Source organism: Mastigoproctus giganteus, chromosome 10 (assembly GCF_048544385.1).
Source record: "Mastigoproctus giganteus isolate SK-2022 chromosome 10, ASM4854438v1, whole genome shotgun sequence".
Classification (NCBI taxonomy): Eukaryota; Metazoa; Arthropoda; class Arachnida; order Uropygi; family Thelyphonidae; genus Mastigoproctus; species Mastigoproctus giganteus.
The window spans coordinates 177,656,691-177,682,731 of NC_143584.1; the positions used below are offsets into that span (position 1 = coordinate 177,656,691).

The window sequence follows — 26,041 nt, forward strand, 5'->3', positions numbered from 1 at the left end:
GAAATTATTACATGTTGGGCGTTTTCTTCGTTTGCTGTCACATGAGTATGGTACGTTGAACGTATCTGCAGCAATTTAGAGTATATGTGTGTGGTTTTCGGTACATGAATTCAAGGAGAAAAACCAAAAATATTACTTTATTGAAAAAGCAGACAAAAAATATCACAGACTGAAGAAACGCGAAGAAGACTTCGCTGATGTGGCAGTTTTAATGAGAGGAAGTCTCACTGGAGGCTGATAGTAGAAATCTTCATCTCCTAAGAAATCATAATAAAAATTAATTACATTTTTTGCAATTAAAGCAACAAAAGTAAAACACGCAGCTTACATAAACAGTGTACCTACTACACAATTAAATATACAGAATATGTTGTACAATAAATTTAATAAATTCAACAAAAATCAAAATTATGAAACCGCTACAAGTTTTATGAATAATAATTATTAACAAAACTCTCACACATAGTTGATTCTCACTCACTTGATTTCCTCCTTTTTCCTCCTTCGTGTGAAACCATTTCCTCACCACTGGACTTAAGAATTGCGAAGAAATATCTTGATTGCCTCCTTCAAGTAAAAAACAGAGCAGTGATCAATAAAAACGTACTACGGTATTCGAAAAGTATAATCAAATATACACTGCCTTATTAAAATATGCGATGACCGTGGCAATACTCTTTGACATTGGTTCTACAAGGTTTCCATCCCTCTAAGAGGTTTCCATCCCACATATCACACTCTTAGAGGGATGGAAAATGAAACTGATGTTAAAAAAAAAAATAATGGTCCCATGTATGAGCAAACTAACCTTGGTTCATTCAAAGTTATTTCCTCCCGCGTCCACACACTGCATGCAAAGAGCACGAAGTGACTGGAACAACTGGTGGATGACCATGACTGGTTCAATGTTTCCGTCACAGTTCCTTGAACGGTGTAGACGCCATGAAAATAACAGCCTTTCAGTGGTGCCTTGAGTTTCGGAACCAAAAAGAAGTTCTAGTTGGTGCAATAGTACCAGACTTTTTTGCTAGGCAAAATTTCCCGAACAATGAAGGCCCTGTGGCTTGTTGCACTGTCATGCAAGAGGATTCAACTGCCATCTATTCCATACTGAGGCTGCATACGATGAATTATCTGCAAGAAATTCAGGCTTGCTTGCTACCCAAGAGTCAAAATCCATATAGTAGGCAGCAGTAACACTTTGCCCATTGGACACGAACTTTTGTACACAGTTCCCTTGCTACTGTAGAAAGTTATAAGCATCGATTTGATTTTTGAATATTTCTTGGCAAACTTTACTGCGGTGCTCGAGGAACTATCACTATTCCGTTTTATGTTTACTTCTAGTAGATGAACTAGCACTCTTCTCATAACATCCGTCTCGTTTTCCATTTGCTGAACCGTGTATTTGTTTTATACTTAAAAATTATTTCAAAAAATTTATGGCTCGGTGCATGAACCTAAAATTTCAATAAGTTAAAGAAAGTCTATAATATCTACGGGAGATTGTTGTTGTTTGTTTAGTTTTTAGGAGCATTAGCAACTAAGGCCATATTGCTCCGAGATATGCGGTGGTCATTTCCTGACCTTTCCGCATCCTCTGTATTTGGTGGGTGGTGACGGGCTCGAACCCTGGTCTAATCAAGAAGCGTGTGCTACGCACTGCTGCTCCTTCCCACCTGGATACGGAGGCGCCCCTACGGGAGATGAGTTATATAGTGGCACAAACGACTTTCTGAACGAAGAAGAAAGTGTGCATGACGGTCCAGCGGTCCGATGACAGCAAAAACTGATTAAATTATTGAAAATGTGCAGTTGAAATAATAATGATCAGAATCACAGATCAAAATTTGTAGTATAAAGCGTATCTGTCAAACTCTAACCATCATCTTGAAAAGGTCTATGGGAAGATAGCACTAAAAAGACGATCCTTCAGAAAAAAAACATCCGAGAGAGAGAGAGAGAGATCAACTAGCCCTTGAGGCTCTCACAGACATTATCTCAGGTGTGCCAAGGCGTGCTTGTTACCCTGGAGTCTAAAACGTTGATGGAACTGGTATTCGGGTGATACCCAAGTCAAGTGGACCTAATTCCTATGAAGTACAATCGGTCTGTGACAGCCCAATTCTCTGTTTACACCTTCACGATTGTTATTTATTGTTGTTGTTGGGTTTTAGGAGCATTAGAAACTAAGGTCATTTTGCTCCGTGTATATATCTGTAAATTACGTGTGTTCTGTATTCGATTTGCTTGTTTACTAGATGAAAAATATGAGTTTCTGGGAGAAAAAGTGATGCTACCCTCGACTGAGACCAACTAACTCAGCCAAGTTGTGAAAAATGCCCATACAAATTCCTCACATCATCGACAAGATTCGAACTCAGGTCTTTTCCATCTTGTGTTGGGAAGACGCCGATTCTATTAACTGTGCTAACCGTGAGGACCCATATAAAGCGAAGAAATATTTATTCCATTTCTATTCGAAGTTCGTGTCTAATGTTTTGATACAGCAGTGTAATTAGTAGTAGTATTAAAACAGATAAAATGGTTAAATATAATTTCAATTAAATCAATTCAAATTTCCCTCCATTAATAAGCTTCTGGTTTCAGAAATAGAAGCGCATAAAACAACGAAACGCATTGAACTGTATAGCTTCAAGGAATTCTATACGATTATATTAATTTTGCATCAGTTCTTTGAAAGTTACTCGGAGCATTAAAAATACATTGAAAAAGGAAATTACCAGTTATTATACTTCCTAGATAGCCAAGAACAACGGTTACCAACCAGCTGAAAAAATATAACCAGATGAATGCTATCTTGTACAGAGGGAATACGTATCTGAAATAAAAATGAATAAACAGAAAATTAGCCCGAGATTACAAATTTCATGCAGTGTGCATGCAGGCCCATTCTTAAATTACATTTTAAATGTTAAATAAAATTATATTATTTTATTTACTACGAAATAAATTATAAACTATCCTCGAACTAAAACAACTGAATGACGTCATTGACGTCAGAGGAGAATATAACAATATAATGACAGGTGACCAAGCGACCAGAGAAAATTTTCATAAAACAAGATATAACTTTGCGATTTACAAGTACACTACCCTCCCAAAAGTATTTGCGTACCATTAATGAAAGTTACTTACTCTTCTATCGCTTCTGTCAGAGTTTGATTATTCTGGATGTATATAGATGAGGAATTATTCCAGATGGCGCTGGATTCCATTTTCGTGTTGTTGGATAAATCAGACTTGCAATTTTCTGTAGAGAGGGGTAGACCCAAAGGAGGATTCTTTACTGAGGTGATACCAAACCCGATCCAACTGGCGAACGCCACTCCACTCAACAGTCCAATAATCGCACCCTAAAAGCGTATATAAAAATCTAAAAAAATCTAATCCATATTAACTGCACATGGTACTTAAATTCAACGTCTTAATTCTTTAGTATTCAAAATATCTACTTTGTGAACAATTCTCGTTATCTAAAATACAAAAACGATATTAATGAGCTTAATTTTTAACGATTTATTTTTAAAATGTATGTTTTTACCTTTTGATTTCCTCTGACGGTAAGCAAACCAAGAAAGAAAATGCCCACCATGGGCCCGCATATGATCCCGAATACTGTAAGGGTTGCTTCCACGAGACCATTAAACATGGCAACCAGAAACGCCAGGCCGACACACAAACATCCATAAAATAATGCTAAACAGTTGGAAAAAGATCGATCTGCAATGCTATTAAATATAATTTAATGAATAAAACATAACAGCAATTACCTTTGTACGTAAGCCTAACGTTAATAATCTTAGTAAATTGTAATTCTGTGTTTAAATTTCAAATAAGATAAGGAAAGCCGAAGTGAATTGGATCACAGCGCCATTTGGATCAATATAAGTAATTTTTAAAAATAATCCAAAATAAAATAACAATTTTATTGTTCAACGAATGTGATTGTGTTGTCATAAACCCCATGTTTGCCAAGTACATTAAATCAAGTTTTTTTCTCTACTCTGAAGATGCTAATTCTTTTGGAAAGTTTGCAAGAAAACTGAAGCAATTTTTGTTATCGGAGTTCTTGTTATTGGGGTTTTAGGAGCATCGGCAACTAAGGCCATATTGTCCATGTATATTATCTGTGAATTGCGTGCGTGTTCTGAGGTAGATTTTCTGTTTGATGGACGTAAAACCAGAGTTTCTGGGAGAAAAAACCATGCTACCCTCGGCTGAGACCGAATACTTCAGCCACGTTGTGAAAAAGACCGATAAAAATTCCACCCGTCATCGAAGAAATTCGAACTCAGATCTTTTCCAACCGATGTGGGGAGGACGGCGATCCTACCAACTGTGCTACCAACGAGGGCGAATCGCAGTGCAGTTCCAAGTCACAAATATAGAGGCCTGAAGCCAAATCAAACTATTGAAGTGGAATGGGATGTCGCTAGTGTCGTTGTTAGTACGGTTGACGTTTTAGTATGCTGCATTTCATTTAATATCCTAATGTATTCATTGTGTTTTATTTAATTCAGTTGTTGTGCAGAAATTGTCAGTAAGTTTTTCCCTAACTGGATATAAATTTTAATAGATTTTGTAAATTGTTAATATTAGTTTATTACCTTTGTAATATTGTTAGGCCTAACTCAGGAATCGCTGACTGCCTCGTTTAACCCTAGTTAGTTGTTGGCGCATCGGCTTCTGTGGCTATAATACACCTCCCAAGGTTTTTGCAGTACTCTGATCCAAGCCCGAGGAGGGATTTGAGCCGCGACCTTTGGGTTGCCAGGCAGGCACTTTACTCACCTAGCCCAGTCGGCTATTTAAATTAGGGCGCTGATACTGGATGTGAACGGCTGATTTTGGCAATTTCGGCAGAAATTATAATTGTGCCACTTGATATAAATAATATTGCAAGCACTGGTGTAACTTAATACCATTATAATGACCATATGGATGTCATCCCAGGGCAAATAGCACGTGACTTAACAGCACGTAAATCCTATTGGTGGTAACTGTTCTTGTGTAGCACTTCTTAAGTTGATTCACCTACTAACTTGCAGTGGGTATCATCTGCACTCATTTTCTGAGCTCCTTCTGTGAGACTGTCTCGCCACTCGCTCATCCGGAGTGAACTCGCCAATTCGTATCTGCTCAAAATGGAGGGTAAATCGAGGAAATCGGCTGTAAACACAACCCTGCCAGTGACCGACAACCCTAAAATAGCAGAGCAACACGAAGAACATGAGGGATCTCAAACTGAACCCCCCATTAAGAACAAAAAATCAATCGGTACCAAATTTGATCGAAAAACCAGGTCAAAATCTCAAAACAGAGGGACCATGGAACCCCCCCTCTCCCAAACCGAGTACACAGATATGAGACAACCTGACCTCCCCCTTGACCCCAGCATGCCTGAGGGGACAGTTATCCAACAATCGCTACAACTCAAAGTAGCACTGGAGAACGTGCTCAAAGAGCCAACTAACAGAATTACAACACTTCTTAGGGCAGAAATCGTCACCCTATGGAATAAGCTAGAATCGCTGCTTATCCAGACTCACCTGGAAAGCGAAAAGGCAACTGCAAAATTGGAAGCCTACACTGACTGTGGAGTAAAACAAATGCGACAGCGCGACTCCACATATGCCCAGACGCTGAGGAAGTCACCACCGGACTTTATTCCCGAATCTCAGGAACTGAGCTACGAGACAAACAATTCAGGTACCAACCTACGGACTACACTGAAGAAAACGCTATCACCCAGACCTAACTTTGTGGTACTTAAACCCCTTACCAATGAAGGTCGTATGTCCAGTGAGGAGGTCAAGAAGACCATCATGGATTCCTTGACAGATGACTTAAAGAACACTAAAATCAAGTCAATTCGCAAAACGCGAAATACAGGAGTAATTATAGAAACAGCCACAAAAGAGGATGCTGAACTGATTGTTAAGAATCCTAAATTACCATCTCTGGGACTCCTGGCCGAGCCCCCTAGACAAAAGGGCCCTTGCATACTGGTACTAGATGTGGACAAGGATCTCCTTCCAGAGGAATTGCAAAGCGAAATTTTCCACAGAAACTTGAAACAGGAACTCCCAGATGAAGAACCAACTTCTCACATAATCCCTAAATTCCAAACAAAACCCAGAGCTGGGCACACCATTAACTGGGTCTTTGAGCTATCACCCAAGGCCTGGAAGATCCTCTCCCAACAAACAAGAATTTACATCAACTGGGGCAGCCACCGCTTTAGGGAGCATGTAGCCGTCCCCAAATGTTTCAGGTGCTGCCGTTTCGGCCACACCACGCACACGTGCAGGCAAAATCTTCCCACCTGTGGCCACTGTGCCGAAATGGGGCATGAATACGCTACATGTCCCAAAAAGTCTCAACCTCCCACATGTGCCAATTGCAAGGCCCTAAAAGTGCCAGCCAACCATTCGCTCCGTGACAGCAGTTGCCCAGTTTATCTCAAAGCCAGAAGTGCTCAACAATCAAGAATAGAATATGGGGAGTAACAGACCAAACCTAAATACCCACACTGTGAAAATAGCACAACATAACGCTCAGAGGGCCAAGGCTGTTGCTGCACAACTGGTCAAAAAGGCAGATGAAGAGAACTTAGATGTGCTGCTGCTTCAGGAGCCATACACTCATAACAAGGAGGTAAAAGGCTACCCCTTAAGATTTAAAGTGGTCCAGGTTGATGGTGACACACCCTGGGCCGCGATCGTCGTTCGCAATCCCGAACTGACTGTCACCAAAATCACTGATCTGTGTACTAGCTGGGCTGTGTGCGCCCATGTAATTTCACCACTGGGGCAATTCTACTTAGTTTCGATATACTGTCGACCGGGGGAAGATATTCTTCCTGCCACCCGATATCTACAGACCATCCAGCTACAAATGCCAAATGCTAAACTCATTATAGGGGCTGATGTTAACTGCAGGTCCCCAGCCTGGCACAGCCGAACTCAAAATCACAGAGGAAATAGAAATGGCCAACGTCTTGAGGACTACTTGTCTAACAGCAACCTGGTCATTCTAAACAAACCTAACTGCCTGCCAACTTTCTCCAGTACCCTGTGGGAAGCTACAATAGATATCACCTTAGCCTCAAGCTCCATTGCTCAGCACCTTGCTTCCTGGACAGTCCGTGAGGACTGGACCACCTCTGACCACAGGGTACTAACCTTCCAACTACACCGTTCACTAGTCACACAACCAACCAACCGAACTCAACAAAGAAGATATGCCCTGAATAAGGCTGACTGGAACCTTTTTAAGGAGGAATTGACCAGTGCAGCCAGCCGCTTCAATCCTAGCGGCCTCAGCCCAGACCAGCATCAATGTGCAATTACACAGCTCGTCAGTAATGCTGCAAACAAGGCTATCAAAAAGAAAAGATTCACACCTGGTGCTGTCCCCTGGTGGTCACCTGAACTCCAGGCTCTTAGACGCGAAGTCATTTACCGACGAAAACGCTATCAACGTGCAAGAAGAACATGGCCTCCAGAAGAAACAGAGGCTTTACTGCAGCAATATCGAGTGACCAGGAACCAGTATACCACAACAATAAAACAGCGCAAAAGGCGCTCATGGGAAGCCCTGGTAAGCACTGAAGGGAACGCCGATCCCTGGGGGATTGTGTACAAAGTGACCACTAACAAGCTTCCCAGAGGCGAGGTCGTATCAACCACAAAATTACAGAACGGACTGTATACCAGATCGTGGCAAGATACTATCAATAATATTTTAGACGCTACATTTCAGCAGCCTGCTGACCCACACACACCGGAACAGCTACAGCTCTGCATGGAAAATGAAACATATCACACAACTGCAATTGAAGAACCCTTCACCACAACCGAGCTCAACTTAGCTGCATCTAGAATCAGAAACAAGAAGGCTCCGGGCAGAGACATGCTCGATCCAGAAATCGTCCAGAAGGCCATTGAACTTATTCCCACTACAATACTCAACCTGTTAAACCACTGTCTCCACCAAGGATTCTTCCCCACACAATGGAGGACTGCAATCCTTAGACTTATATTGAAGAATGCAACCAAACCACATGATCTGCCACAATCTTACCGGCCCATTGCACTGCTGCCAGTCTTCAGCAAACTTCTCGAAAGGATGATCTCCCATAGAATAGAAGCCCACTACAATGACGCTGGTCTCTCCTCACCTAAGCAGTACGGTTTCCGGAAAGGACGCTCCACGATTGATGCACTGGAAACAATCATTGAAGCTGCTACCAACTGCAACTCCAAATACTTTCTACTAATCTCCTTTGACTTTGCTGGTGCCTTCGATTCCCTCTGGTGGCCCAGCGTCCTGGGCAGACTCCGAAGAGCGCATGTCCCAGAAAACTTATATAGATGCATCAAGACCTATCTCCAGGACCGGCGAGTTGTCGTGTCTGCTCCCCACTGCAGTGTCTCCAGACCAGTCTTCAAGGGATGCCCTCAGGGATCTGTCCTGGGGCCTCTCCTCTGGAATCTGGTGCTGGATGATTTCCTGAACACCAAACTCAACAATGTACAAACCCAGGCCTATGCAGATGACCTGGTCATGCTCTTTTCTGCCAATAACAGAACCCAACTAGAAGCAACTGCCAACCAGGCCATCTCCACCCTTCAAGCTTGGGCAGAGCATAACAACCTAAAGATCTCCCCAGAGAAAACCAATTCGATCCTACTAAAAGGCACCCTTGATTTGAGAAGACCACCCCAAATCAAGGTCAATGGTGTTACAGTAAAACTAAAAACAGAGCTTAAATATCTAGGTTTGATCTTAGACAAAAACCTTTCCTTCACTCCTCATCTAGACCAACTCAGGATTAAGATCAGGAAGTATGCTGCCCAAGTCTCAAGAGTTGCCCGGAAGGACTGGGGCTTAAAGAAGAGAACGCTGTCACTCTTCTATAAGGCAGTTTTCATCCCGGTTATCACCTATGCTTCTGGAGTCTGGTACAAGAAGGCCAATACCGTAGTAAACAGATCGCGCCTAGGAACTATCCAGCGCTCTCTTCTCCTTCTGTCCTCGCGTGCTTGTCGCACTGTCAGCACCCATGCGCTACAGGTCCTCACTGGATCTCTTCCACTGGACCTGGAGATTGTTCGTCATGGGTTGCTCTACCAAATAGCCAAAGGAAGAGCAGTTACTTGTGCAGGTTTCACCACTGACCCAGCAAATAATAGAAACGCTGAAAAGATGAGACTTAATGAACATCTAACAGACACCTGGCAAGAAAGATGGCAGACATCAACTAAAGGCGCTGTCACCAAAAGATTCCTCCCTGATGTCAGGGCCTTCTACCCCCTCACACCTGTCTGGTTTTCACCAGGACTCTATGCTACCTACCTCCTCACTGGACATGGCTCCTTCCAGAAAAAACTACATGACTTCAGAATTTCAGACTCACCCCGCTGCCACTGTGGAGAGGATCAGACGTGGGAGCACCTTGCCCACAGCTGTGAAATCTACGAGGACTTCAGGAGGATCCTAATAACAAAACTACGCTTCAACTACCAAAATCAAGAACACCTCACCCTACAGAATGAAGAAACTTACCGAGCTCTGACTCAATTTGCAATGGACTTATTTACCAGGCAGAAAGCACTACCACCACCTTAGTATCCGAATCAATAGGTCATAACAACCATGACTGCCAATTGTTGCTATTCATCATTGAGCCATGAATGCTAATGCCTTGGACCAACTTGCACAAGACTTGACCAGCAGTGCAATCAAAGACAGGGTCCACACATACTTTGACAAATTCCTCATCATTGATTCCTGGACAAACTTTTCTCGACCAGACGTGACACATCTCATCAAGAAGAGGCCTAGCATCGATCCCTGGACTTGACCATTAATCTTGGACTCCCGGTTTTGACCACCCCCACTGTTCGTTCTGATGGACTACTGGACCAGCCTTCAGTCTGGATGCGACAAAGACTCACCAAATGGAGTCCCAATGACGACACCTGAACTAGACCTTACTGAACATGACCCATCCACCATAGCAGCACTCACACTGCTGGATTTCCAGCAAGTTGTCGGCTGCAACTGACTGGCCGTGCTAGCTGTACCTACCTTGAACTTGCGGGGTATATCTCTCTCTCATTTTTTTTTTTTTTTTTTTTTTTCCGGCTTTCTTCTGTTTCCTGCCATCCGTTCTTTACTCCCCCCCCCCTATTTTTCTCTTACAGAATGATTTTTTTTTTTTTTTATTTATTATTATTATTTTTTATTTTTATTTATTTTTTTTTTTTGTGGGGAGATGGTTTTCGTCCACCCGCCACCCCACTCTTCTCTCTGGTGAGGCGTTGGGCATGCCACACTGTCATCAGGGGCCATCTTCTCTATTGGCCCCTTTCTTCTGTTTCCTACCCTCCAGTCTTTTTGCCTTCCTCCCTTACTTTTCTCTTGCACAACGTTTTTTTTTTTTTTTTTTTTTAGTTTATATATATATATATATTTGTGTGTGGGTGTGTGTGTATATATATTTTTATATACACACACACTCATGCCCCCACAGGTCTAAATCTAAAAGCATCAAAATTACTGCCCGACCTATTTGGCCCTAGAACAAGTTATCAGCGAACAACCCTACGCTCTGTTAAAATTACAACCGTTGCTCAAGAAACAGCGATCATCTCATTCTTAAATCTGGTCCTAGCCACTGAAATCCCAGGAAAGTAGGTGGCAGGACCCGCCAGAGTACTCTAGCTACAGTGGTACACCCGGTCAGCCTCCCCGTGGCATGGTGTGGTAACGTCGGGTCCCACTAGGGGCTCGGCGGCTAATAGACCGGAGGAACAAAGGGCACAACACAATACACAGCACATGACCCCCACACACTTCAAATCTCTGGCCCCGATACAATGTACACCGCGGAGATGGGAGAAATCCAGGAGCCGTTAGACACTAACATACCTTATACCTTATATTGAAGTGGAATTAGTCGGTCTCAGGCGTAGATAGCAAGATTTTTTCCCTAGAAACTGGGGTTTTTCGTCCAGCAAACAGACAAATCGACCATAGAACACACGAAATTAGCAGAAGACACAACACGGCAGATGAATTTAATTATTCGGGTGGCCTAAATATACTAGTTTGTTTTTTTTTTAGTTTTTATTGAAGTGGAACAGTCTGCGCGCACAATGGTATCGTCACCGTCCTCCCCACACCGGGTGGAAAAAGCTCGGGTTCGAATCCCGTCAATGACGCGAGGAACTTTAATGGGCTTTTTTCATTCCGTGGCTGAGTTAGTCAGTCTCAAGCGTAGATGGCAAGGTTTCCCCCCAGAAACTGGGATTTTTTCTTTCAGCAAACAGGCAAATCGACCAGAGAACACACGCAATTTACAGACAAAATAAATATATGGGTAGATGTAATCATTTACGGTTGACCCTAATATCATTTTTTTTTATTGAAGTGGAATCTTGGGGCCACCTGATGTACTATTGTCACCTGTACGTGGACATCCGGACACAACTTGAAATTGTGACTGGCTGTTATACCCAAGATGAAGCACCGGAATTAATTGCAACTCAGGCTAACTATGCGAACTTCTGTAGGTTTGCTAATGCCCTCTTCAAGCGTAGTGCAACTATTACCCAAGAACAGCGCCAAAGACATCCTGACATGTAAACTCTAACAAGATCAGATTGTAACCAATCCTTCGACTGTGACTTACCTAACTTCAACCATAGTGATATCCTCTGATGGACACTTCACCTTGGCCTATACAACCACACCTTGGCAGAAAACACAGTAGACCCTGATGGTAATCCTAGGTAGTATCCACCCTGCTGACCCCCTGCCTGTGGGTAGGATTTTTGTTGCTGATCCCACCGGGGGTGGGATTCCTGGACCTACTGTCCAGCGCTCTACTCTATCATTTTAACTAACAACTCCTTCCTACTTCTATACGGATGCCTCTAAATATCATCTCCATCTTTCTATCACTATATTCCCTCACAGTCCCCCTTCACCATCTTCTTCTTGCTATACATCAACTCTCCTATATTTCCACGGGCTTCCCCAGACTATCGGTTTTGTGGACACCCAGCAGGAGCTAATATATGAATCTGGCGTGCCTCTGCGCAGCTAGAGAGGAGAGACAGGAAGACAATCAAACTCGTGTTTGTCACCACCCTGGTTGCTAAATCGCCTGATGCCGGCCACTCAATCCAACACAACACCGCACCTTCACATATTCCAACACTATACACAAACGGCCGGCCATGGCGCTTACCTCATCACAAGATGACAAAGCGGCGAATGGGGGGAACCCTAGAATCCGCAGAGAAAACCACTAATAATAATAATAACGAAGTGGTGTCCTGGACAAGTAAACCTAGCCCAAAATGATGTAAATACTCCAAACAAATCTCGAGCTAAAAAAATACAATTTTGTTTGAAAATCTGTGATTCGATTCGCCTCGGTCAACCCAACTAACAAATGAATCCTGAATATGGCCTATGTATTAATCAATTTATCATTATAAATTACTTACCCAAGAGTTTGATAATGAAACCTTCATGCTTCCGAATACAGACTGAAGAGAAATTAGGCTTAATGAGATCTTCCATCGTCACTGCAGTTAATGAGTTAACACAAGAGGAAACCGTGCTCAGTGAGGCACTAAAAATTCCAGACACGCACAAACCAGGAAGTCCAGGGAATGATGAGAAGGAATTCATCACAAAATATGGGAAGAGCTGCGGTCCACAAGTATAAATTAACGTAAAATTATTATTTAGAAAACTGCTTAAAAAATTTGATTTTTAAACGTAATATTAAAATTTTGAACGTGATATTAGCAAAATTCAAGAAACTATTTCGATATTCTACAATAAACTATAAATTACCAACAATAAATTTTATAAATCGATATATAATTTTTAGAAGCGTACAGCAATAAAGTGAAGAACAACAGAAAAATTATCTCACTTTATCTGCTGACGTCACTCCAGTTTCAGGAATTCCAAGAGGATCACACTTATAGAAATTGGCGTACAGGACAAGTCCAATTAAACAGCAAAGAGCATGAAAGATAAACGCTAGCAAACATCCAAGAACAATTGCCCTACGAGACACAGAGAGAATGCACTTCCAGTAAAAGAATTTGGTATATTAAACAGCAAAAAATTTTACTTTATTTTAAGATTAACAATTAGAACGTCTAAGACTTAATTTTAGATGATTTTCATCTTAAAATGTTTGATTGTTTTTCTTTAAATTTAAAAAAATAAACAAACAAATTCTTTTTTATTTTCAAATCACAATGAAATTAGATTCTTTCTCTTACCACCTTGCCGAATACGCGGACTTCGTACTCAATAGTCTCTGGATTTGCATCTGATTCACTCCATATATCGATATGCCAAGAATTGTGCCACCCAAAATCGTATTCCAGAAAGTGTATCTGGTAGTGAGGTCGGCTGAAAAACTGCAAAAGCATCGTATCTTAAAAGTTTATTCTTTTATAAAAACACCCACCATTCTTACAGGGTATTTCAATCAAAATTTACAAATCATAAAACAAATTGAAATGAAGAAATGGAAAACACCTAAAATAGTCCTTCAAAGTGACCTACATTTTGTTCAATAGCTTCAACCAAACGAGTCCACGATTCGGTGGCATGTCTTATCGTTGGATGGGGAAAACATGTTGTAAGGACACGTCCTTACATTAATTAATAAAATTTGTTAAATATTATGAGAATTTAACTGTAATACGAATAGTGGTTTTCTGGTAAAAACAACATGAGTTAAGTAGCACTGGAATTCAAAAATACCTTCCAGTCACTCCCCGTTTAGTTGTAGCTTGTTTGTATGGAAGTTCCTTGACGAGTCAGTAAAAGTAATATACCATGACAAATCCCCATTAAGACAGAAGCAGATGCACCATAGTAAGGGCCAAGAGTGTTTAAGCTGGCCCTCTTAAAGATTTCACGGTGAAACGCTATTAGAGGTAGGCGACGTCACCAGGTGTGCGCGCGTGAGGTCACGGGAGGAGCTGTGACGCTTCTCAGTTGACCTGAACTTCCACTTCTCCTTCTGGATTGTTCTCGTATGTTCGAGGTCCACGGAAGTTGGGACACAAAGAGTAAAGAAGACCCGCCCACGGAAGAGGAGAGGAGACAAATGAGAACACAGGAAAAAGGATGTGCAGATCTCCTATTGGCCAGGAAGAAAGTAGAGGGAATTTTGAGAGGGAGATTCTGAAGAAGTTTGGAATTTTCTGGAAAAGTTTTCGTGGCATTCGGAAGAAGTTTTCGGAGGAGGCTGAAGAAGTTCACAGAGCGGTCTGGAGAATGAATTGAAGGAGTTGGAGAACGATACTAAGCAGAGCAGTAGTCTAATTTGGGTGATAGCTGCAGACCTGAGATAGATGGAAGCAGTGATAGAAATTCTGCATATCCCGACAGCCCGTAGGAATGTTCACCTGTAAACATGGAAGCCGTAGTGAGGAAGAAGGAAGAATCACACCCTGAGAATTATATAGGCAAAGCCAGTCGAATGAGTGGTCGAACCATTGACCTACTCGAAAACCCCTCTATCCACGGAAGAAGAAATGATGACCGGTAAAGAGTACGCGACACTGATTGATTCCAGCCGTGCAGTACCCGGTAGGGAAACACCATGATCACCGAGGTCCCCAAATGAGCGCCTCCGCATTCCAGTACCTGAATGACCGGTATGAAAGGAAGCCGAGCAGAGAGGGAAGTTCCAGGCCAAACACGTAAGTGCTAGAGAGTTTACCGAAATAGGTGTACTTAATTTATTAAGGAGAGGACTTTAGGAGAAATATGTATATACATAGTTAAAGAGGGAGATTTAAGTAATGAATATATGTATAAAAGTGTAGTGTATTTACGACGGACATAGCCCATAATTTGAAGTGAAGCTCCTCATATAAATGCTTGCTGGAAGGAGAGGGTATAATAGATAACTGAGAATTGTTTAAAGTTGGGAAAGGTTTTTATAATATGTATAAAATTGAAGGTTGAAATTTCAATTTATTATGAGTTGATTTGTGGAGAGTATTTCTGATTTGAGTAGGGGCTAATTAATAAGTTATATATAAAGGTATAGAGGATTAACTGTTCTGAAGGGTAATGTTAAATTGAATTGATTAATATTTCCTGTTGACCTGATTGCAGAAAGGGTGTCTGATTGAATAAATGCAATTTTCCTACAAATTGAGACACGAACTCTGAAGGTTTTTGTGAGCCAGTTCATTGGCTGGTAGTTGTTGGTTTATTATACAGACTGTTCAGAAGAAGAGTGGGAAGAATCTATGTAAAGTGTATGACACGACCTATTGAAGTCCCTGTAAAGAACATGAAGAGACACCATGACCTAATGAATAATAATGTGTATTAGAGTAGAATATCTGACGATGAACCAATTGAGTTTGAACAAGATATTTACACATATAAAGGTTAATGAATTAACAAGTCACCAGCCAAATATAGTTTGACCAAATACTATTGCTAATTTCTGTATGATATGTTAATAAACATTGTTTTATTTTTCATTCATGTGTTGGAGTCTGTCATTCCGAAACTCAGCCAATCTGGTAGAAAAATACCTAAAATAATTGGGGTCCCCTTTGGGTCTGGTAATCTTCTGAGAACAAACAAGTCAGATGCTAAGTGGGAGGATTGGACTACGGGGATATACATATAAAAAAAGGGGATAAATTACAATGATTAAAATATAAAGAAAATTAGGGCAACCAAGAAAAACAATAATACCCACACCCCCACAATAAAGGCAGAAACCACCCCCACAATGTCCTATACATGAACACCAGGCTGAAAGGAGCTGAGTTCGAATTCCGTCGATTACGTGGGGAATTTTTATGGGCCCTTTCATAACGTGGTGAGTTAGAATGTCTCAGGCGGGGTACCATGGTTTTTCCTCCTGGAAACTGAGGTTTTTCGTCCAGTAAACAGCAAATCGACTACAGAACACGCGCAATTTACAGACATATATATACGGAGAAATATGGCCAATGTCCTTTTTGTTTTTGAATAAAGTTTCTATCTGACCAAGCAATGTAATAATATACTCAATAAATAAGTAACTTCCTAATAATGCATCTTAGAAAATAAATTGGGAAAAAGACACCACAAACTTCTTTATACCATTGTATCTGTTCTATTACGTGTATATGCCTTACCTGGGGATAGTAATACGTTCTCCTTTCTTTGCGAATGCAAAAACATTTGCAATTCCTCCCACATCAACCGATCCTTTGCCCATGACCGCAAACACAGCTATAAACATTAAAATGGCCTGAAACACGTCAGTCCATATAACAGCTTTCATACCACCCTGCAAGAAGACGATACACATCAACAAAGATAAATATTGCTTAATCTTTAAAATATAAGAAAGTAATCGAAGTTTTGGGGGACAAACATAATGGAAACAATCGCTTACCAATGTACAGTAGAAAGTGCACACGAGGCCAACTGCTACTATCGAGACCCAGTTCGGAATCCCTGTAACCGCACTTAGGGCTAAGGACGGTGCGTACAACGCTACTGACATATACAACACCTGAAAAGTTTGACTTTTCATCAATTTTTCTATTTTTTGGATAAAGTTTATAATGCAATGATTTAATCTAGTTTATTAAGTGAATAAATTCAACTTAAAGTTCTTGGGATGGGGTATTTTCTTTAACTCTACATAAGTGGGAAAAATTGTAGAAATATCAGAGTTCTAGAACACATTTTTCTATACAAGACACACCATGGAGAACAAGGAAAATAACACACGCATTCATGCATAAAGAACCATCCGTATACTCCACAAGAATAATAGTGGAACAGTCTTTCTACATGTCATTAAACAAGTTTACTGCCAATATCTCCAACTAAAGAACGAAAAACGCTACAAGCTTCAAGGTTACTTTTTTTCATGCACTGTAGGCGTAGATGTTATCTCCAGCTCGTAGTGGTGAGGAAGTTGTGCTCTTAAGGATATTTAAGAATATTAATTAATTCCCGTTAACTAAAATTACAGTGATCAACTCTCAGTGGTTTAGATTCATTTATAATTCGGCAATAACCTTCCACTCTTCGGAATTCGTTCGGATATTACATCTCAAGAGGACTTGGGCAATCTTAAACGCGTTTCTTGAAAAGGCATCGATAATTTAAAATATAATTTCTCTTTTATCACCCTTTACAACGTCCCCAGGGCAGCCTGTCGTACATTACTCTGACATTTGAGTCAGGACAAGCTCTGATTAAAAACCAGTGAAGTTTCGGATTGAATATACTCGTATACCCTTTGGTTATACTTTTCTTATAACTATAGTTTGTACTAAAACACAAAATCTCTTTTTCTGTAAGGGCATTCACCTCCAGATATCTGTTTTAGAAAATGAAGTAGACGAACTATTTATCGAGTATTTTCCAGAGTATTTACTAAATACGCTTTTCTTCAAAACAAAGAATAATAAATTGTTACAGCTACAAACTGGTAAGAGCAAAATATTCTCAGTCTCACGTATTACCTTCAAACTGCAATGTCATTCCCAACCAGTTGGGGCTATCAAAATGACAACAAAACAATAAAAAATGAGTTGCAAATATAGACGATTCCATCCATGAATATTTCTGTTTCATATCTTACACTTCATTATCGTCAAGTTCCTTTCAAAGGTTTTTATTTTTTACTTGTCGAAAAAGCCAAAAATCAGAAAGAGCCAAATCAGCGCAATATTAATCTTACTGTTGAGAGGGACGACGATGTTTGTGAGTATTCCAACGAAGAAGCCACTATTGGGAGGAGTACACGCGCATGATGTTGGTGGGGCTGCAAACACCCAAATTTCTAAAGCATATAACACGGCAGTGTATGCAGAAGTATACACGTACCGACGAATCACAATCAGATCCCTAACTAAGTAGTTATTGATTGGTAGTCCAGCGCATTGGTAGTCCAGAGCAATTCGAGGTCATATGATAGTAGATGCAGCTCTTAGTACTTTACTGGTCACACAAGTTTTCCCTCGCAATGAAGATAGAACCCCTCATGGCCTCGTTAAGGAAGCTTGTGATCTGCTCGACAATGTTACGGCCGCCAAACAAACAGTTAAGGATGTGCAATTGTCTAATCCATTGTCTCCGATTGGAACTGCTTTGGAGGAGAACAGAACTCACCTACAATCTTCTTCTTCGATAACAATTAAACACTGGTTAGAATATCAGAGAATAATCAACGTTGCACGCACTTTGATAACAGCAGATAGGACCAGCTCGTGGGATTTGCACTTGCAAGCTATGCTGGAGATCCTCCCCATAATTGCAGCAGCCGGACATCATAATTACCTCAAGTCGCTATACCTGTGCTTGCAGAAAATGTCCATTTTGTCTTTTGAAAATCCAACCGTGAACAAAATGTTCCTGGAAGATAAGTTTCTTGTAAGAAGAAGCGACAGATTATGGGCCGGACTCGGATCAGACCTGGTAATAGAACAAGTACTAATGCGTTCCCTGAAAAAGCAGAGGAGGACTGACACGAGACAGTGAATTTACAGAAATCCAGGGCAACGTGGCTGTTTTCTATGCCCCTGTGTTCCACTTATAACTTAGCAATGCAGGAATATACCAGAGTTTTGTTGGAAAGTAGTGAACAACACAAAGAAATGAGGGAAAGCAGACAAATGAGGGACAGTAATGACATTAAGAAAGTACTCGAACGACTAGAATCCATATCCACATTCAATTTTGACTCGGATCTCTGCAACATTATGACAGGGGTAACTGCTGGTTCTGGAGTTAACGTTGATGAATTGCACTCCATAGGTATGGGCATCGTCGTCAAAATGATAGGAAAAGAAGTATTCACATATTCTGCCAAAAGGTCAGACAAAGTGAAAACCATAGGATCTGCTGTTGCCGTTGCGAGCGCTGTCGATGTCGATGTACCAGTAGATCCTGCACTCCTCTTTCAGAGAATGACGACTGTTCCCACTGGCGGTGACATGAATCTTGAAGATGTCATGTATTACGACTTTTTGCGTACCTCCTGCATTATTCGAATCACGAATATGTTGAGGAAAGCCGACAAGACTCAGTTAGCTCATGCATATTGAAATACACTGACAATTTACGCATGGAAGGAGCTGAAGAAATTCAGTGTACAGACCATTATGTATTGGATAGTGGGTCTCTGCTACTTCCATGGAGTAACAATGAAACTTTTGAAAAAATTGCAATCACCTATGCCGATTTCACTCTGAAAACCTATGGAAAAGCTATCATTGTTTTTGATGGCTACGGCGGCTCTCCTACGATCAAGGACACGGCCCACAGAAGACGTCGCACCAAGACAAGTAGAAATTTTAACTTCAGTCCAGGCATAGTTTGTCGGCAAGAAGCAACGCTTCTTGACTAATGAAAACAACAAGCAAGCAATGATTTCCCTTGTAGGTGAGATGTTGAAAAAAGCATGGGTATACTGTTCACAATGCAGATGGAGATGCTGATGTGGACATCGTTCGTGCTGCAGTCTCATCATCAGAAAATGCAAATACAACAGTTATAGGGGAAGACATCGACTTGCTGATTCTGCTTTTGTACCGTGCCAAGACAAGTAGTTTCAAGTTGTACTATCGCAGTGACATAAGACGGGGGCCATTTTACAATCCTGCGTATGATATTCTCAGCATTTAATCATTGTTGGGTAGCGATATCTGCAAGTTGCTCCTGTCTGTGCATGTTTTCACGGGCTATGATACCACATCCAGAATTTTTTCGATTGGGAAGACCTCAGCATTCGACAAACTGATGAAGGTGGCTGAACTCTGTTCAGTTGCAAATATATTTTGTTCTGATTGTTGCCAACACCCAGATATTGAAGCCGCTGGAAGAAAGGCAATGCTTCTGTTGTATGGCTGCTAAACATTGGAATCCACAAACGCACTGCGTCATCGAATGTCAGTTGAAAAGGTAGCTTCAGCTACATCATTTGTTACACCCGAGCGTTTGCCACCTACCGATTCGTCCACAAATTACCACAGCTTTCGCACATACTTTCAAATAAGACTCTGGAAGTCTACAGAAGAGAGGATCAATTCAGAAGAGTGGGGTTGGTATGTAAAGAATAATTCCTACTACCCTATACTCTGCGACATGCCACCAGCTCCGGATTATCTACTCAATATGATCCGCTGCAAATGTGGTACTTCACGATGTGGATGCAAGCGTAAAGGATTGTCCTGTTCAACTGCTTGTGGCGAGTGCCAAATCAGTGGTTGCGGTAACAACCACCCCACTGCCAATAATGAATATGATGACACTGATGAAGACGTTTAAGTTTGTCTTTGACTAAGTTGACTTCTGTAATGAACAGAACATGAAACAGATTTTGAAATAATCGGTTTCTTGATTTTAAATTCTGTAAAATACTTTTAATATCAAAATTTCATAACAAAAAATGTTGTGTGGTATATTTTTGAAAGTTATTTTTATTTGAAACATTTTTAACTGTAAATAAAAGCATTATTTCTCTCTACAAAGCGTAAATTAGTTTCTTTTTGCATTTATTAGGACACAGCCAATCAGCCATTTTGAAATCCATTTTTAGGGGTGTTCCCGGGGTCCGATTTTGTCGGATTTTGGATATGTTATTCAGCAATGATTCCTCAGTTGGAAACTGTTTATAAAGCTTCTGAAGCAATTTTTCCCAGGTCTAAATGCAAATTGCCTGGACTATCTCTCTCTCTCTCTCTCTCTCTCTCTCTCTCTCTCTCTCTCTCTCTCTCTCTTGCACAAATGGAATAATGACTGCAGTAAATAATGTCCAGAGTGGACTCCACCTAGGAAACCTCTTGCAGGGATCTTTCTCGAGATTATATCTTGATCCGTTCTAAGAAAAAGAGTTCTATCAGAAACAGGGTTGTAATAAACTTAAATATGTCACCTTTTATGTGGAGGTGATTTTCTAGGAGGTGAACAAACGAGCGGATGCTAATCGAGTCGAATGCCGGTTCCAGGTGGACGTACATGACGGCAAGCTCTACTTTAGCTTCTAGTGCTCTGAGAATGGTGCTGGTTATGTATGCAAAATTGGCGACTATAGATCTTCCGGGAATGGCAAAGTGAATTTGTGGGGGTTTGTAAGATATGATTTAATTGGTGATGGTTAAGAATAATGTCTTCTTCATGAGTTTCAACTGGCTGGAAGAGCGAGAGATTGAAATTGCAGACGATTTCTGGCAGTTGAACATTGCCCGGACTCTGGCGAAGGCAATCTGATCTTGTACAGTGCTTGACTCTTTCCATCTCTTATGCAGATTCTGTTTGTCTTGAAAGCTGATGTTCATTGAGGCTGTCCACCAAGCTTTCGAACGGGAAGTGTTGCGGGCAGTCTTTGTCACACCATAACTTGCGATGGTTCGAATCCATCTGGTCATGACGTCTACAGTTAGCTCGAGATCGCAATTATTGGGAGCCTTTTCATGGGACAGCTGCTGAAATGAAAAGCGAATATCCTGTCCATCTCATTGTTTTTATTCACTAAAAACAGTGATCTTATTGGCTGGAGGTAGGATTTCATGAAGAAAGGTAGCTAGGTAAATTTTGAGTTCTGAGCTGGAAGCTCAGACCTCAAATGGAAACTTTTTTTTTGTCTTAAAACGCGTTATTAATTTTATTATTTTTTGAACAACAGTTATACTTTTTACATAATATTTTTAATATATACTCACCATCTGGAAAAGAAATGCCACGGACGATAAAATCCTGAGCTGTTTTCCAAATCTTCTTTCCAGATACTGGAAATAATAATGTAAAATAATATTGTGACAACTTATAAAACAACCAGAAGAAAACAAGAAAAAGACAAAGTTCTTCGAAGAGAAGATGATAAGAATAAACAAATGCATCCGAACGTATATTACGTAAATAATGTACAGGTCAGAACACATGTTATGTCATGTACAGACTTGTTGATCTATCTATTCTACGTCCAAATAAGCACAGATTTTTTAGAAACTAATAAAACTTTAAAAACATTTATTTAAAAGTCATTACAACAATTTTTACATTGTGGATAGTTGCCTTATCGTCTTCAAAGACTCCATCGCAATTTGAATAAAAATGAAGCATTGTAGAGTGAAATAAGTCGATACGAAGAAAATGGTATGAGCAGTCCCATCCGCTCACACCTTTAGGATCTTACCAGTAACTGCAACTTCTTCCAGTTTACATAGCAGCCTTCCATGATGGGAAGGTGTCGAAAGCTTTACTAAAGTCTTCGTATATAACCTCAAAACTTTTACTTGCATCCAACCCTTTAATTATTACATCATAGTAATTTACTAGATTGCTCAGGGATCCCTTGAACCCATGCTTAGATCTACTCAAGGTACCATTCTTGTCGAGATGTTGCTGAATCGCATCGTGGATGATCGTGCATAATTTAAATATTATTAGCATGGATTCGAATAGATGTTTCCATAGTCAAGATCTCTTCGAATCCATGCTAATAATACTTCCATGATTATAAATTAATACTATTTCAATTATTTTAATAAATAATAAAATATGAAAGATATTGGTGGTCTGAGTAAAATTTATTTAACTGAAAGGTGGGCTGTAGTGTTAAAAATAAAAAGGATCAACGAAGTCTAACCAACCTTTTGATTGTCGTGTTTTCAAGCAATATGAACATACAATATTCATCCATTTATAACCAGAAGAAGAGACAAAATTACAGATTTTTCGTTCGTAATCAAATAAACTTATTTTTGTATAGTATGTTTGGATAGTCTTAGTTTAGGAAAAATTGCAGGTTTTGTAATAATGAGGGCTGCTAAAAATATCAAATTTTTTTTGGTATATCTTTTAGGTAACTAAAAGATATACCAAATTCTGGACCAGGGATTATAAATAATGCCTTGATCCAGTTGTTGCATAAATTAGTGGTATCGTCAAGTATGGTCTTCACCTTCAGCGTTCAAGCAGAACGATTAAGGTGAAGACAACTTGACTGAAAACTTTTGATTGCAAGCCAAGCACTTCTACTGGCCTCATAATCCCATGGACGTTAGACTACTACTTTAAATCATCTTGACTTGGAAAATTTTCCAATCACCAGTGGATTCAGTTTTGCTCTACCATCTGCTATACAAGAACAGAATATTGATCCTTTCTTTACTTAATTTGTCAGTTGCAAGACTCTCTTGGAACGGATAATGATTCGTTTGGGAATAATTTAAACTCGTTAATTAAGACTGTATAAAGCTTGATTGTTCACACTAAATAACATAATTTATTTCTCGTGAAACAAAAACGACCTTTGTAACATATAGTAACCGAATTTTGTAATAAACGAATATATTATGTATACAATACTATTCTTTAGCAGGAGGAATGACATGTGCTTTGTATAAACAAGACATTTGTATAAACCGAGTTTGTGGTAACGAGACTATGAATAAACTTTCCATTGGGAAATTTATCAGGTTTTTGAAATATCATTGTTTCTTTTAAGTTTGATTCACGATGCAATTCAGTTTTTGTAAACTTAAACTTAGACCAAGAGATTGGCAAACAAAATATCGTTCTGTTTTCCTTGACACAGAAATGATTAAGAAATGCTGATGTAAAATCATTTACTAAAGTTCTTCCGGTCCTTGAAATTAAATAAATAAACAGCTAAGTTCAAAGTCTAAACCTTCCAAGTAGACAGCTCTATTCCCATCAACTCCTATCTGACCTCATCGATATACCAGCGTCAATAGTCCGTCCATATTTTATGTCAGCCTATAGATCTGAACTCTCAGATTGGATATATACAGGCAACTCTAGAATAACAAAATAAATCGTGAAATAACGAGGATGTCCAACGCCTCCTTTACTAGTGTGTATTGGACACATTCTAGAGTTCCACAAATAGTACATCCCACGTGTCAACTAAAAAGAACCGGAGTTCCATCACATATTTTCTAAACAGATCGAATAATGTGTATGAAATAACATTAAGATGATAAATGTGCACGTGTATGTGTACTTTATGGACAGAGTACAGTAGGAAGTATAGATAATCTAAAATTCATAATCCATAGATAATGATAATCATAATATTTTGTCAACTATGTGAACCATGAAGCCAACAAAAAGCAAGTAATCATTGTAATTTGTTTTGTATATTGCCTTTGTAATCATTAATATGCATGTGAGTATCTATTGCACAATGCTTTACCAAAATGTTAAGAGTTCCTACCTGATTGACAGTAATGCTGCTAAATCCGAAGAAAACTGGTATTATGATCCACGCAGAGATGATCGCACCGCATGTAGCACCCACGTTGATCAGCACAAAGTCTGTGCCAAATCTGTATATCTCTGCTGGGGCTCCAATTATGGTGGTAGCTGCTAGGATGCTGGCCATTAAAGAAAAGGCTGCAGGACCCACGTTCATAGTCCTACCTGCTAGCAGAAACTCTTCAGTTGTCTTCTGCCTTCCACCGGAAAACCGAAAGTAGATGCCAATAGAAGCGGAAATGATCAGCATCGCTCCAATTATAACATAATCAGCAACACCTAAAGCTGGAGATTCCATTTTTGGTTTTTCACTAAATTCGCAAATAAATGAGAATATAAAACAGTGTCCATTAATAATTTCCGCGCTTCAAAAAAGTATTTGAAATAATAATTACAATGGTATACATTTTTTTTTATACTGTTTTGGCTTTTTAATGCGAATAGATGAACTCGTGATTTTTTAGGCACCGACTACAAACTCTAATTCACTTTTCTCCATCACGTCAATTTTTTGGTTGAGCAAACTGACAAACCAATCGATCAATACACTTCATTACAGACATGATATGGCAATAACGCCTCGTGGTCTTTGCTGCCTTGGATTTGAACTGACCTCCACCAATTCCTATATCGCGTTTTTAAAGTATCTTAGTCCTTTCAACATGGATTCGGTTTTGGTGACCAAAAAGTAGTCCGGGGAAGATAAAATCAAAAAAATAAAAGGAGAGTGGGTTAGCTCAACTACGCTTTTCCAAAAAAGAAAAGCTTCTTTCTAATCAGCGTAAAAATGGCTAACAGTTGACGTGCAACAGGGACAACACGAAAACTGTGATTTTTGGTAACCCATCAGGTAGAGAATAAAACAATGTTCATAGTTTTCAATCTCCAAAAATCATCTACACCAGTGTTACCATTTGCAATTTAATGTCATAAAATCTAAAATAAATAAATCGTAAATTTATTTGAAAAATTGAAAAGCAAAAACAAATCAAATCAAATTAAATCAAAAAATCTAAAATCAAAGACATTTGAAAGGAAATCGAATCAGAAAAAATCAGTTGACAATTAAATTTATTGAACTAATAAATTAATAAATAAATCAACGAATCGCGAATAACTCAATCAGTGATAAATTAAATAAATTGTAATTAATAAACAAATAAATAAATTGTAATGAATGAAACAATCCAAGCAGGTAAATAAATTAATCATGGATTGATAATCGATAAATTACTTATTTACCATATTTAAAAATCGTTAAATTATTTATTTATAATTTTGAAAATTGTTTAAATGTTCAATAATAAGCAGTAAATGGGACAATGTCTAAAAAACATTAATAATAAATTGCACGCCTTCACATTGCGACAATAATCATGAACAACCGAGCATCGAAGCCCTGACCACATGATCAAACAGCGTTACTTCTCTACTTGTACACTTTCTAGCTATGATTTTAATTAAAATAAAGACAAAAAACTAGAAATTTGAGTTTCGTACTCTTTAAAATCTTAGTATTGCCAGAAAATAAATGAAATTAAATTAACTTTATTTTTAAACAACTGTACCAAACATACTCACCACGTATCGAAGAACAGTTATACACTGAAGAACAGAGCGCCTTACAAGAAGCTAGATGCTTCACGAATAACGACTGTAATGACAGGCGCGCTGATAAAAATACGATACAGCAAAGTAAACTACAAAA

At 39.6% G+C, this 26,041-nt stretch overlaps 1 protein-coding gene across 1 annotated transcript; it reads right to left on the bottom strand.

Annotated features, from left to right (window-relative positions):
* Positions 1-201: 201 nt before the first annotated feature.
* Positions 202-24,631, bottom strand: LOC150079569 (putative sodium-dependent multivitamin transporter). Its single transcript, XM_090383121.1, has 12 exons — positions 24,293-24,631; positions 21,774-21,839; positions 16,490-16,609; positions 16,227-16,381; positions 13,344-13,484; positions 12,986-13,121; positions 12,549-12,753; positions 3,566-3,720; positions 3,160-3,377; positions 2,745-2,842; positions 482-567; positions 202-257 (listed from the first exon to the last, which is right to left on the bottom strand). The coding sequence occupies exons 1-12, from the start codon at positions 24,629-24,631 to the stop codon at positions 225-227; spliced, it is 1,752 nt and encodes a 583-aa protein (XP_090239247.1). The 3' UTR covers positions 202-224.
* Between the last annotated feature and the right edge of the window lie 1,410 nt (positions 24,632-26,041).